The sequence below is a fragment of the Epinephelus moara genome, chromosome 19, assembly GCF_006386435.1.
Source record: "Epinephelus moara isolate mb chromosome 19, YSFRI_EMoa_1.0, whole genome shotgun sequence".
In the NCBI taxonomy this organism is placed as follows: domain Eukaryota; kingdom Metazoa; phylum Chordata; class Actinopteri; order Perciformes; family Serranidae; genus Epinephelus; species Epinephelus moara.
In genome coordinates this window covers 18,673,113-18,689,340 of record NC_065524.1, presented here as the reverse complement: position 1 = coordinate 18,689,340, position 16,228 = coordinate 18,673,113, and the positions used below count along the sequence as shown (strand labels likewise).

The following is a 16,228-nucleotide window of genomic DNA, read 5'->3' as shown; positions in this document are numbered from 1 at the left end:
TTGAAAATGCCTGTTGTAATGGTAATGCATAATTTATGAGTAAAGACGCGAACGTGTTGCACATATGCTCTGTACATTCCATTCATGTGAAAACATACGAAGATGCACCTCACCTGAACACATTAAAAGCATTCACTAACCTGTGAACCCAGGCTTGCAGACACATTTATAGCCATGAACGAGGTCAACACAGGTGGCACTGTGTAGGCACGGTGACGATATGCACTCGTCTACGTTGACTTCACAGTAGTTCCCTGTAAAGACATGAGATTTAAGAGTCAGTGGTCACACGTCCAGGAAGTGCCATATTATGGCTTATGACTCATGCTCAGTTTCCCACTTTCCCTCAACTTAGCAAAATATATGTTGTAGTTGACTTAAATCCTCTTTGTGTAGATTTAAAATGTAATGATTGGTGACACCTTCAATCCCTTGGTTGCAGTATTTTAAGACAGTTGCCACAAAAATTAGGTCGGACTGATATTTCGCGTGCACACTATGCAACACATGGAATAAACACATTTTTACTGTTGTGCAAACAAAATTAATTGGACAGTGATATTTTGTTTTGGATATGCAACAATTGAGGGCTTTAAATCAAGTTTTAACAAAGTGGTTCCTTGAAGAAAACAATACATAAAGAGGCTGTCATCTTTCTGTCCTGACAGCACACTCTGCAGCTGATTTCTATCTATTTCTTTATTGTATATGACACAGAAAATAGTCCATGTAATACAGAATATAAATGATTCTCTCTGTGTTTCCCTGCTAATGTGTTTACTCTGGAAATACAAAGCAGATCAGCTTCACACAAACTAAGCCGTGAGAGGATTTTTTTTTCTGTGCATTATCACTATTTCACACATTCAGTCTCTGTAAGCTTTGAAGGAGGCTATTATATCGTGTGAAATGTCAGAGTGAGAAGAGGTATTTGAATTACAGCATCACTGCATGTAATCACAGTGTAGTGTTTGCGCTGCTGTTGTAGCACTGCAGAAGGTCTAAACACAGCTTGTTGTGTAACCTCATTGCCTCCATGTGACCTGATGTGGCCTGAAGGTCGGAATGAGTTCACTGTTTAAACACTGAGGTTCTCTCAGAGACGTTATCAATACTGATGCTTAATGAAGCCAAAAACATTTCGATTTCTCTGAAAGCCTCTGGGGACTTGCAAAGATTTTTATACATCCAGTTATTACGAACAGAAGTGCAGTTTCAGCAAAACTATTACTACAGGTTTGGTCACTTATCGGCTGTACTGTATGTAAACACATCATTATTTGTTTCTGTCTAGTCTCAGAGTCTGAACAGCTGACACTTAAAAAGGAACAGTTTAACTTTTCACAATGATTACATCTTCTTAGGAGATATTCTATGCACCTTTAACTACAAAAATCAATCAAGACACACTGAGTATTGGCCTGATAATCATGAAATTTGGTATGGACATTCATGGTTCCTAGAGGATGCTTACTGCTGCATGACTTTCCTCTACTGCCAAAATCTGACCATGAAATTAAACTAATGCTTCCTGTGGGATAAACCTCCACTTCCAGTCAAATAGCCAGCTTTGAACACACAGCACTGAAAACAACATTTTGCAATTTGATATGGATGCTGGTCCCCAGTGGATGACTCCTAATACCAAACTAGGTGCTAGTTTGGTCACATATGTCCACCATCAGGCCACTTGCTTCTACTTGCACAAAAGTTTAATTTAATAGTCTAATGTCCTTCAATTTGCTTAACATATTCAGGCTCTGACAGCTATGAACCCACTGGATTTCTAATGACTCCTCTATTAACACCCTGATGATAAACATTATATTTTAGCCTCAATATGGGTAAGAACAACTGATGTCAAGAAAAATCTGAAATTGCTGCGGTTTTGTTTATTCTGTTAGCCCCCAGGGTCTAGTGGTGGGGTGCTAGTTTGGTTGATTTGACTTTTCCAAACATATCTGTAATTATGACCCTCGGCCCACTCCGTAGTTTGGGAAATCGGGAAGCGATGCAGCAGTAACGTGGATGGCAAGCAGAAACAAACCTCTGTGAGCAGAAATGGATAAAGAAAGGCGTCTTTTGATGGCAAGTTTAGATTCAAAGATCTGTCTGATATCGCTCACGACAAGACCAAAGTTATTTGCATTTTCTGTCGATGTGAATTGAGTTACCACCAGAGTACATTGAGCTGCTTAAAAATCAGGGGGTATTTAGTTAACCTTTACAAGTGTAAAGTTGGACACTACATTGTGTAAATATTACTAAGTAATGCGACNAACAAAAAATTTAATCTTTATGACACTTAAATACAATTTGCATAATAATTTGGAACGCGGTGTAGTTAACCTTTACAAGTGTAAAGTTGGACACTACATTGTGTAAATATTACTAAGTAATGCGACATTTTGGTCAATGTGTCCATCTGTTGTTGCTTGTTGGGCTCGAATTTGCCATGGTACTGTAGGCTTTCAGCGTATTTTTTGAGCATGCAGTACCTTTGACGTTATTCTAGACAATATTCTGGGCAGTATTTGTCATTGTTTTGAATTGTTGTAATACTAATAAACATACATTTTTACATCCCTTCAAGGTACATTTTGACCGGATAAAAAACGCGATTAATCGTTAGTTAACTATGGACAATCATGCAATTTATCGCGATTAAGTATTTTACTTGATTGACACCCCTAACACATATATATATTTCTATTTCTTTGTAGAGAGAAAGTATTACAACTCCTACAACTACTGTATAGTCTATGGATTATATTTTGTTTAGGTGCTCAAATATGTTTTCTTCTCAGCTGTATCATCCATGTAAGTATCTATTCTGACTGTAGTAAATGTACAGAAATTGTGTCTAATCTAAGACACCTGCACAAGTAAGCACATCCAGCCACACACATACTATGAGCAGAACCAGCCGCTTCCCTCTACACACTGAAAAATACTGCCCTGATGGGATTCCTGTGATTCCTCTGTAACTGTGCTTCAGTAAAAGGTTTTCGTTATTGAGAGAAATCAAAGTTGGATGGAACGTAATCGAAAAATAATTTGTTGTCATGAATTCTTGAAAACTTGCAGATTGACATTCGGAGTGTGGTATATATTTCCATTCCTACAATACATTTACAGTACCACCTGTAGTTTAAGGAGAAAAAGAACAAGAGGTGTGACTATAAAAGATTAAGTAAAGTGAGTTAAACTCCACAGATCCAGCCCCCAGCATGAAAGGTATATGGACTCTAATATGATTTCCACAGTTCGGCTGTGAGCAGAGCTCTTGCCTCTTTGATTTTCCTGAAATCTGATATGAGCCGTCCGTGTTCCAAATCAAACCAATCGCCCTGTTTAATGAATATTTGAGTGGGGTTAGCAGATTTATATGGGGATAAGTCAAAAGTTCACATTTAGCAAGAATTATTTATACCATAGACTTAGATGAGTGGAGGTCACATACACACTACTTGATTTTTCTGATTTGTGGTGTAAAGGATCTAATATGCAGAGATCAAATTTCAAAGAAAAATAAGTATACACCTGCACACGCTTATCAGCTCTGCATTGATTTATTAAAAACTGTCAACACTTCAGTCACGTGGCTCCATCTTGAGCAAGGTGCAAGCGACCGGAACATCGACACACTTATATTAAATCAATGCAGAGGTAATAAGTATATGCAGGAATTCACTTTTTTCTTTGTAATTTATTAGTAAGATGTTCTGTTTGCCATGGCATGTGACATGCTGACCCTCCCGGTGGCCACCCCTGGCCAAAAATAATTGGAGGCCAACGTTACTGTTGTTAAGAGACTGTTGCATGCTCTTTTTTTTTAGCTAGCTGGTATCCTGGCAAACTAGTTACCCTAAGGCATTAATTGGTACCAACCATGTTGGCGTAGCTTATCGGGAAGGGGGCAAAATAACATCCCAAAGTTAGGCTAAATTTTAATGAGGGGGACAATTGGCATGTCCATTTGCAGAGGGCTCCCTTTACCTCAAATCAATTCAATAAGCTTTATTGGCATGACATTTTTAATGTGTTGCCAAAGCACAGTTATAATTCAAGACAGTGAAAATCCAGAAACAATGTATAATTACAACATCTTAGATGTACATTTTCAAGGAAATAAAAACTAACCAAATGAAAGAGTGCATAAAAAGGCAGAGTGTGATCTGTGATGAGATTAACTATATATTGTTGTGTTGATTGTCTCTTAGGCTGTGACATGCACTGACATATCTCACTGCATCTGTGGCGCTGACGCTATTTTCTCCAAGTAGCATTTTAGTCTGGTCAGAGAGTGAATCAAGATCTTGGAGTTTACATTTAATTTTTGTAAAGATCTTAGTTCTGTTGTCTCCTTATATGTGCTACACTGTAGCAGGAAATGTTGCTCTGTCTCCACCCGTCTCTGAGGACAGAGCTGACACAGCCTGTCTTCTCTAAACAGCCAGGTCCACCCGTGTCTGCCAGTCTCTAGGACCAGGCGGTGGTCATAGAGACCATAAGTCTCACCTCAAGATATCTGAATAAAAACGGGTAAAAACAAGTCTCCTTTTGTTCTTTACAATCAATGTACTAAATAAAGGCAAAAGCCAAAAAAAATCTTAAAAAAATAATAATAGCCAAATGTGAATAAGAATTTCTATAATTTATTTGAAATTAATGTATCTTTTATAAAAACATAAAAAAAATTCTAGTTAATTCAAGCTTCATTCATTTACCATCTTTGAGTGTATTATTTGAGTTCCATGCTGATCACCTAAGAGTTAAAACACCTACAGGTGTAAGTTTAAATGTCTAATTTGGTTGTATTTGAGGTTTAAAAATCTGATTAAAAGAGACATGATAGTTGCGAATGTGCATCAACAACACTTAATGTTCTCTCTTAATTTACATGCCTTTATCCATGTTTCTAAGCACACTGGCATGATGAGTGGAAGCAAAGTTGTCTTCCTCTCATCATTGATCACATGAAAGTTTGAGCAGTGTTGTACAAACAAACACAGTCACAGTAAAGCGTATAAAATACCTGTGATTCCGAGAGGACACTGGCAGCTGAAAGAGTTGAGCTCATCAATGCAGGAGCCTCCATTTCGACAAGGCTGGCTGAGACATTCATTCACTTCAATCTCGCAGTTATTTCCTTAGAAGGTATGAAAGGCGCACAGCATGTTGACACATTGCCTCTGTGAATAAAAATGTCACTTTAACTCACAAAGAATAACATTCAAGATAGCTTTCACTTACCAATAAATCCAGGCGCACAGAAGCAATTGTAGCCATCGAGAGCGTCTTTACAAATACTCAGCGCTCCACATGGCTTTTCTTCACAATCATCAATGTTTATCTCACAAAACTGGCCTGTTAAACCTGCAGAGAGAAGACAACATATTCTATAGGAGCTCTCAATTTCAGAGGACAATCCTGAAAAGGAATGCCTGTCGGATGTTAACACCGCCTTGTAAAGATCCTTGGTAGTGATCATATGGTTAGTCCTTAAAAGTCCCCGTCAAGAGCTGTTTCAAAGTATGTAAAAACACTTTGATTTACATTTTGTTTAACAAAGTTTTTTCACCCCTGAGATCCTCTGTCCACAAATGACACTTGACCTTATACTACATTCCACTTTACTCAGACCTGTTTTCCTCATTCGTGGACATTTTTTTGTGCCATCTAGTGGTAGTAAGAGGACAATACATTAATCCACGTAAAAACAAGATGGCAAGTCAGTCTGCCGCAGAATCCCGACACAAAAGAGGACAAGGTCCAAAACCTGATCACACTTTATGGTTGAAACTTGTTTTTTTATGCTTAATAATGTTTGTAGTTTGCTACGGCAACAAATTTGACCAATTTTAGCAACAGTAACAAGATAAAAAACTTAATTAGTAACTACTCGTTTGCCGACATTAGGACTTAATTATCGTCTCGTTTGAGGACATTGGGACTTTATAATCACTGACAATGTTTAGTCTTTTATACTTATCGGGTCCTACTGATCCCAAATAGCTGGGAGAAATTACAAATGCATACCAAACAAAAGTTCAGGTCTTAGGGGGATAGTCAAGGTCAGACATTTTAGGTGATATAAACAAAAGAAAAACATTTTTTTTAAATGAAGGAGGACTTAGATAGTTACTAAAGAGCAAAACCAACAACTATTTGATTTGTTGTCTTTCCTTTCCTTCTAATGAACAAGTAAATGACAAAATGTGCATTTACATTGATATCAATTAATGACAACAGCAGTAGCATTATTATTATTTTTATTATCATTATATTATTAATAAGTCACTATTTTGATTTGATCTCCTGCAAAAGGATCTACATGCTTTTACAGTTCAATATTTGGTAGCAGTAATGTGTGAGCCAGGGAAGAAGACTGCTAGTTAGCAAACATGGATGTAAATTTTATCATAGTCACAAAATTGGTTTCGTAAACCTTTTATCAGGAAGTAAATAAGTCTCGTGTTTTTTGCTCTAAAGAAACAAATAACGCATTGTTTTGTAGAAAATGCTTAATACAAACATAATTTTGTTTACAAGGAAACTCCAAGGTGTACCTTTAAACATAAAACCAGCATGCATCACAAAGCTGCACCTAAAATGTACTTTAATTGTAACAAGTGACATAATTTATGTTGGTCTTCAGTAAAATGATGGATATTTGTAATAATAGGTGACTAAGATGAGCTTACTTATGTTGAAAGCTTTTTAAAATCAGTGTAGAAGATAACACATCTATTGTTTCGCCTTTTTATAATAATGTCAACACACTTCATATTCACACATTGTTCACTTCTAGTAAGCTGAGAGGGATGGTAACTTATTGTTAAATTTGGTAACTGTGGGTACAAAATGGTAGTTCTCTACAATCTATACTATGAAATAATATTGTCAAGTACTGTGTGAATGATGTATTTATTTATACTTATTATCTATAATTACCTTAATTACCTGTACCGAGTAATTAACTGTGAATTATTGCAATGAAATATAATGACAGCAACAAATTAGACAAGACAATTTCCATATTTCAACTGATATATTCTAATTATTACCTCAGAGATATTAGATAAGAGCAGCATTCTATGTAATGGCAGGATAGCCCTTTGATAGTAAACAATTCCTTTGATAAAATACCATTAGAAGACATCCAGATCCAAAGTGGGTAAATTCCAAGCATCCTCGCCGCTTTGAAGTCAGCTCACAACCTGATCAACTGAGCCCTGACTTACACATTTCATAAGGCTGTTACGTGTTGTTGCTTAAGGCCAAAGAGATTAGACTCCTACGGAGAGGGAAGCTGAACAAGCGAAAGCATCAAACCAGGGAGTGTGTCTGCTATATACATGATTCATTCGAGGAATTGCCTCCATTTGAGACAAGCCGCTGCTGGATGGTGAACCTACCTGGTAAACAATCACACTTGAACCCTCTTGATAGATCCACACACGCTGAACCGTGTTGACACAGGCCATCAACACAGTGGTTTATAGGTGTTTTGCAGTGCGGCCCAGAGTACCCATGTTGACACACACATCTATAAGTCTTTGCCAGCTCTTCACAGAAGAGAGTCCCCTCGGGGTCGCAAGGATTTGACACACACTGGTTCACAGATGAGGAGCATTCATTGCCAAGGTATCCTGTAAGAGGTGGGATCAAAGTAGTGATTGATGTGCTGTGCTGTGTACAGTATCCTCCTGACTTCCCACATCTGGCAAAGATCAGGGATTGTGATTTCACGTGATGCTGTCATTGCCAGAGTTTTCCCTCCCTGCTGGTTTACATATTCTATCAAGCCAGAGCGTAAAGCATTAGAACCAAAGAGGGATTTCAGCACCAGAACACAACCTTCATAAGGAAAAACACTGTGATGTGTGGCTTTTTTCACCCATTGTAACTAAATTATGGATTTATACATGTGTTTTCTGATGGTATTCACTTGGCTGTTCTGGTGATACCACAGTAATCAACAACACTAATATGTTTTCAAATGCATTTAGGGCTGAATTTAAAAAAGAGGGATTGATGCAGAATAAAAGCAGAAGAGCTCATGACACACTGGGGTTATAATGATTATATAGCTTAGTATTATTTTTCCTCAGCACACTGTTGCGTGTCTACATTTCAAAATGGAATTACTGTAGTATTGAATAAAAGAGCAAACGCCAAGCTTGATTCATGCATCAAAACAAATCTGAGCTTCATTACCAATCGACCGTATAAATATGTTTTAATACCTGCAGGGCAAATACACTGTATTTCCCCTGCCGAGTTGTAGAAGCAGGTTCCTCCATTTTTGCAGAACTCAACATCTGATGCACACGTGGAGACAGATGTGGAGCAATTCTTACCTGATGAGTAAATAAAGATTGTTAATTGAGCGCCATAAAAATGAACACACACTAAGAAAACAAACACATCACCAACATAATGAGACATCTTAATATCCTGGCCTAAAATAAGTTTAACTGCAGAGAGCGACAACCATTAGCGTAATGAACTAGCGTGACGTGAGGCACACATGGCCGAATCCAACTGTCCGGATTTGCAGCATCACAAACTTTGCGGGCACATTCACGGGAAGTTTGAGGGCTGTCCTGATCCGCAATTCATCCAGTCCACATGGGACCTTAGGGACACTGTCTGCAGACTTCCAGAGAGGCTGCATAGCAATATACAGAAGTGACGCTGTGGTTTTTGCAATTACTGATTAAACAAACAAAACAAATCTATTATGAATGAGTAAAACAATTGCTGTATTAAAAGTAGAGATGTTCCGATACCCTTTTATCCTTATAGTTCTCTGCCGTTTATACAATGAAATTATGTTGTAATAATTAAAATGATCCAATTTTACAGCATGTTACAGGTACACTAATGGGCATTTATTTACAATGCACTGTAAGAAGGCAGTTACTGAAAAAATGTCAAATACTGTGTGAATGATGCCTTGATTATTTAGGCTTATTGTCTATAATTACCTTAATTACCTGTACAGAGTAATTAACTGTGAATTATTGCAATGAAATGTAATGACAGTAACAAATTAGACGTGGGCTAATATCCATATTTTAACTGATATATTCTAATTATTACCTCAGAAATTTCAGGTACGAGGAACATGCAATGTAATGGCAGGATGTTCCTTTCATAGTAAACAATTCCTTTGATAAAATACCATTAAAAGACATCCAGATCCAGATAGTAGATAACTTTATTGTCCACCTCAGTAGAAATTCGTCTTTGGCTTCTCTCAATAATCAAAGGTACAGACAGACACAGATTACCACCATTAAAAAACGTACAATTTAAAAATATATATATATGATACAATAGTATCATATATAAGCAATAAGAGCATTAAGTTATACAAATAGTAAAAGAGAGCACAACATGAAATAAAAATAGTAGTATTCCCTGATACAGTCATCCTGTGTGCATAGCCTGTATGGCATAGGGGATAAAGGACCTCTTAAATATGTTCCAACTGTTTCCCTGAATCTACACCCAGACGGGGGCAGCTCAAACTCTGGGCGTATTGGATGTGAGGCATCAGCAGATATATGTTTAGCTCTCCTGAGTACAGCACTGTCAAACATATTTCTGAGCTGTTTCTGTGACTTGCCAATCACCTACAATACTACTATACTATCCTACTAACCCTGTATGGATGTGAAATGAGTGCTGTCATTGTTACATGGGATGGCTCAAGTTAAATCTTTTGTTCAACATGAAGAAAGTTGCCAAATTGCTGACATTTTGCTAACAGCAAACGTTATACTTTTAACCACAAAGTAACTCCTTTTTAACAGGAAAAGCAGTAGTTGCCAGTGGCTACAGAGTGCAACTTTCTGTGTAGACTACAGAGGAAGAACTGATTTCCAGAAGAGCTGCCATTTTATCCCTGTGTGACACCACTTTAAAGTTAATTTCTAAATTACATGGCATTAGATTGGTGCAAAAACTCACTCTCTCCGATACCCAATCCAACATGTTAGGCAGTAATGGAGGCCGTTTTCGATACTGTTATCAGTATAGGGAGAACTCTAATTATATGCTACCTGACTCATGTTGGGCAGAAATTATATTCAACCACATCACAGTACAGATGAGTGAGGTAATCAAAATGCATTTTATTTCTGCATCTTACCCTATAAATACTGCACAGTATATTCTAAAAGAAGGTCTTGTAAGTATGTAAGTAATACCCACATTATATAGCCATGGTTCAGTTCTTATACAAAAACATTTCTGCATTTCAATGTGTGTAGGCTAAATGTTGTGGATAAATTCACTCACAAGAAAAACCTATTAATTGGATTACTATCTGGATATCTGCAGGGACAGATAAGCAGATACTAAGACCCATCAACTTGTGTGAGGATTAATAATATAATAAATGACTGAAGGAGACATGAGGACTGTCTATCAGCAGCTTGCAGTCTCACGCTCTCACAGACCTCAAGTGATGACGGTGAACACATCGCAGTACGCATGACTGAAGTCGACAAGGTCTCAGTCCACGAGTCCAGAGGGTGGACATTCGGATTTGGCCAGTGCATTCAGTAATGGAGCCAGTAGGGGTGATACTACAGTATAAGTGCTCTATATATCTTAGTACTATTGCAGTTTGTTCCCACAGGCACAGACAGTTGCTTTAGTCTAGTTTTGTGCTTGCTTGTAGTGTCACAGTACAAAATACTGTATGCATAAAACTCCCTCGCTACCACTGCTCACCGAACATACGGGAGTGATGGATACATTGAAGGTTCTATTTATACCACACCAAATATAAAACTGGAGACAAAATGAGCTTAGCATTTTGCCAACCAGAATCAGTATTCCTGTCTTGGCTTTAATGAAAGATTTGCAGCACCTTTTATAGATTTTTGTAACCAATATATCTTTGGATAAATACTTAATTAATGATGAATTCAGTTTCTGCAGAAGGAGAAACAAAGATATCTTGACACTAAATCGGCTGCCGTCATTCTGTAAATGGTGAATGAGCTGCTACGTTAGACAATGAGACCACTTTGATGGTTATCACTACTGAAGCGTCATCAATCTGCGCTATATTCATTAAAGCCTAAACTATGAAAATGATGACATAGATAACTCACCGGCAAAGCCCGGAGGACAGATGCACTCATAGTCTGCAACCAGGTCAATACATGTGGAATTATTGGCGCAGTATCCGTGGACACATTCATCATAGTTGATTTCACAGTTCAACCCCTCAAACCCTGGTATGGAGGGAGAAAGAGAAATCTCATCAGTGAATATCAGTAAACAGCAGACATGAAAAGATACTAATTAGTATCAAATTGCACCCAAAAGCAATTTATTGCCTTTGTGACATTTTACATGACTTTTCAATGCAGGCCTGTGAGCAAGTGCATATCACGGAGAGTAGATTGCACCACAGTCTGTATTTGAGGAAATAAATTATATTTCCTCATATATTGTGTGTGTCATTTTCTTCACAGCAATTATTCCTAAGTTATATCAGCATATTTGATATTTTAAAAATAAAAGGTTAAAGTCATGAAGTAAAAGTGAGTGCTGCCAATTTCTGACATTTTAGTCCCCCATAAATATATTCCACCGCATGGTCACGCTACAAAATGACTATCATTAGCACTGTCACACACTGCAGCTACAGGAGGCCCATGACTAATGCTTGGCTATCAGCACCATCGGTGCAGGTCAAATTCTCATCATTTCTCAAACTGACCATGGAACCAATTTCCACCTCTCTCCATGTCATAAAATTTGACAATTATTCTGACTTCATTAAAAATGCATAACAGGCTTCACCCGCAATCAAGGTTTAATCAGAGGTATGTCTCACAGGTAAGATGTCAACTGGACCAAGAAATTATTGGAAAAATAGCTGAGATTTACTCCTTTTTCCTCCAATGATGCGAGTGACAATTTCTGATGGAGTGATTTTATGTGATCGGGGAAACTTAAAGCAAATATTGTTTAACCTTTCGGGTACTGGACTGAAAACCAGGAAACTGGAGAGTTTAAATAGAAAATCACCATGAATAAAGGAAGCAATCAACATCATACGCTAAAAAAAACACACCTCTTGTTGAGAGTATACAGGTTTTCATTCCAGTCAAACACTACAGCAACAGAGTCCACTGATTAGTTCCTGTTCTTTGGCTCAATGTGTGCTAATCAGCAAAATCACCTGTTGTGTTTGGATAGGGCAACATTCTGTTTAGCTCTCAACCCTGTAGGCACACGGCTGTACCTGTATGAAGATAAACTTGTGTTGTCGACACATTGAGGGCATGGTGTTGGGTGAAAAAGAAGATAAGGACCAAGAATCTCTTTCAGTTGTGCAAAAACAGTTGAATCCTTGCACATTCCCCAGCTGCATGAAGGGAGTTGTTGATGTTTCTTACAGGACATATTGCACCAAACTGAGCCCACATATAAGAAATAGTCTGAGGAATGTAATGTGCAAGAAGGAGTCTCTTTGTCTGGCAGCAATAATTTGTAATTTCTAAATGTTGTGTTTTTTGATAAAATAAATTGGTACCAAACATCTGAAATCAATATGCAGTAGGAGATGTGATTAGGTTTGCACGGATTTTTTAGTTTACCTGGGATTACATACCTAGTTACCAGGGGTGGAAATCACAAGCTTCATTACGATACAATATTATATCGATTCTTTGGACAAGACTACGATATTTACTATATTTTAAGGTTTTCTTATATTCAGACAGAACAGGATGTAAGGAGATGTGTTTTACCTGCTTGAACAATGACCAATAAATTCAAACGGTGGATAAAAGAGGCCACTGAGATCAGGAAGCGGGCAAGCGGCACCATCAACCGGGACAAGGGGGCGTACACCCTCTCGCATACCTGGTATTCCCTACTCCAGAAAACGAACAACGACGCGGGAGGCGGGGTTGGCCTGACAGACTCTGATTGCTCTGTCAGGCCTACCAGCTGATATATGACACGTCAGCAGCACATCGGATGACGCTTCTGAGGAAGACTGGAGTGTCAGTTGAAACTGTCAAGCACGTAAAACACATCTCCTTACATCCTGTTATGTCTGAATATAAGAAAACCTTAAAATATTCTAAATAAATAGACAGTATGAACCTTATCAATCTATTACGATATTTACTGATATCACAAAGTGTGCCATGATACAGTTTTGATTTGATTCAATTCAGGGGCCTGTGATGGATATGTGAAGATATCAGCAAATTTGCCTATGGTCTTTTTTGCTACTTACAATTGTCTATGTGGTGCTGGGCCGCTAGCACTGTTTAAATGTTTATGATGTGTTTGTTTTGTACTCGGAGGTCAGAAATTCCCAGTTCCCAGTCGGAAGTTTAAACTCGAACGCACCATGAGATCGTATTTCCAACTCGGAAGCTCGGAGCAACCGCATCAACCCTGACTTATGAATTCAAGATGGCTGCCGGTCACATACATAGTGAGTAAACACTCTGCTAAAGTACTGTTTATAGCAATTTTATCTTATTTGTTTTACATTAGGTCAGCCATACCCATAGTACTGTTCCGTGGGCATGTTGCTACGCTGTCTGTATGTGCAAAATACCACATAGAGCGTTGTTATCAACTGATATTGCTAACAGTGGCTACGGCTGTCAACGGTAGAATGGTTGCTTTTTTACGACTTGTCCACCGTTTTCAACTAGACTGCAAAAACTGTTGTCAACTTGGAGGTGATGTCATTCCGACTTCCGACCTTCGAGTACAAAACGAACGCACCATTAGGAAGGAGGTGTGCTTGGACAGAAATGGTGACACAGATGTGCCATGGAAATTTCAAAATAAAGTCTTATCTAAAGGTAAATTGTGTAAGATTTAGGGGCATCTACTGGCTAAATTTGTAGACGATTTTAATAACTAGCATTGTCGCCTCACAGCAAGAGGGCTCCTGCTTCGAACCCGGGGTGGGAGGTTAGAACCTCAGGGTGCTGTGCAGAGTTTGTATGTTACTTTTGCAGGGTACTCCGGCTTCCAGGTTAGGTTAACTGGTGACTCTAAATTTCTCGTAGGTGTGAATGTGAGCGTGAATGGTCTGTCTCCATGTGTGTCTGCCATCCTGTCCAGGGTGTACCCCACCTCTCGCCCAGTGTCAGCTGGGATAGGCTCCAGCACCCCCATGACACCTAACAGGATAAGTGGTTACAGAAAATGAATGATGAATGCATGATGCATAATCACCGGAAAATAAAAATAAAAAATGTTGTGTTTTTCATTACCTTAGATGGAGCTGTTTACATCTATATATCCGACAACACTGTAAATCAAACAGTTCGCATCTTTGTGTCGGCCACCATAGTTCCACATGCTTGCCACAGGGATGAAGTTTGAGTTCTGCAATGTCACTACGAGATGCCACTACATCCTACAATAATACACATCAATCTTTTCGCTTCGCATTAATAATACTGGATCGTTGATGACTGAATTAATATATCAGCCCTTAAGAATGTATCCTTACACCCTTACTAGTTACTATAATAGAAATGAGTTGTGGCTGCATTTGTTTCCTGGATAGTTTTAAAAGATGGATTTTTCCTTGTATGGCTGTTGAACTTCAGCAGCAAATGGAAGATGGCCTTGCTTGTAGATTTGAGCTGTAGCTGCAGTGGAAATAACTCAATGTCTTTTCATCTCCGTTTGTCCATTCATCCAGAGGAATAAGAAATAGACGGACAAAACAACAGAGTGGAGAATGAATCACTGTAAAAGTGTTTCTGAATGGCTTTTTCATTTGAGCCAGGGTCATAACTCCAGGACTGAAACCGGTTGGTTGCACACTTCTAACACCCACAAAGGTCTGAATTAGTCACATAATCGTATCTTCTCGGCTATTGGAGGATCTAATTGCATTGCAACTTACCCTCTGAGCAGAAGCACTGATACAGGTCAATTCCGTCCACACAAATACCACCATTCTGGCAGGGTTTAGACTTGCACTCATCCAGATTTACTTCACAAAATGACCCTCCAAACCCTGCAGCATATGTAAAAAAATAAAAATAAAAAAAGACACTGTTATTGGAATCCTTTTAGCCTGGTTTCATTCCTCAGCCAATTAGGATCAGCATGACTTTGTTTTCACAAACAAAAGCTGGTTTTCAAAGCTTGTATTGATTCAAAGTGCTCGCTGGGCACATGCAGACTCAGCTCACTGGATCATTTAATCATGTTTAATAAGAGCCAGTCATTGCCCTTCTGATTTATTACATTAAACAAGCCAAATCCAGTGATTTTTAAGATCAAAGTCAATCTATACACAAAGGGAACCACATGAAACAAATAACATGCATCAGTGCACATGTGTAAACGCACTTGCACCGCACACACATACACACCCACACAGGCTATTAAAGAGAAGAAACATGTCAGTGTTTAAGGCACATTATAGGCTGTGTGTGGGTTAACCTCACACGAATCTCCCATTGAGTATTTGTTATGTGTTTGCAGTGTGAATATTTCACACAGTCAGCCGAGGACCAAACAGAGCATAAGGGTCCTAAGATGTTCTCCACAATTAGGAATTGGGGGGGGGGGTGAATATAAAAAGAACAGTCAGAATAAGCAGTTTTCCCTCCAAAACAATACTGTAGGGTTATATAAAAGCAAGAACAGCAACCAAACAACTGCTGCATTGCTAAAACCTGCGGTACGACAAAAAACTGTCTGATGCCAAGTGGGGCTTTTGATGAAACAGCTTTTGGAGCTCAAATAATTTTATGGCAAAAATAAGTCTTGCAAAGTTGTTCCTTTGAAATAAATGCTAATGTAAAACACAAAAAAACCCTGCTGTCAACAGTTTCTTAGTCATAAAAACACAATTATTGCCCTGCAAAATCTGCTCCTCAAGAGTTTAATCACTTAAAAATCCGGGAAGAATTTCCCCCAGAAACCTCTACAACAAGCCAGGACTGTGCTTCATGTTTTTTTTTCTTTTGGCATAATCAAATCAAATTATACATGCAAAATTGGCCATTTTGAGTTCATCCAACATTCTCAGTTCAAGGATATGATTTAGTGTGAGCACTAGATCCCGGGTCAGAGAGTTGACAGCGTGGGATATACACTATAGCGAGAGAGGGTATGAGTAACATGTTTTGCAACACATTAGGTTGGCAAGCAGTAGATAATATGGATGCCAAGACTGCCGACCTGAAACATC

The 16,228-nt window shown here is 38.4% G+C and overlaps 1 protein-coding gene across 1 annotated transcript in view; it reads right to left on the bottom strand.

The window, feature by feature from the left end:
- Positions 1-16,228, bottom strand: part of eys (eyes shut homolog) — a 366,564-nt gene that overhangs the window by 158,514 nt on the left and 191,822 nt on the right. The window contains exons 16-22 of the mRNA XM_050070471.1: positions 14,930-15,043; positions 11,139-11,261; positions 8,253-8,366; positions 7,422-7,655; positions 5,257-5,379; positions 5,039-5,152; positions 141-254 (exon numbers count right to left, since the gene is read on the bottom strand). Of these exons, the coding sequence (XP_049926428.1) occupies positions 141-254; positions 5,039-5,152; positions 5,257-5,379; positions 7,422-7,655; positions 8,253-8,366; positions 11,139-11,261; positions 14,930-15,043 (936 nt within the window). The remainder of the gene's footprint in view (positions 1-140; positions 255-5,038; positions 5,153-5,256; positions 5,380-7,421; positions 7,656-8,252; positions 8,367-11,138; positions 11,262-14,929; positions 15,044-16,228) is intronic.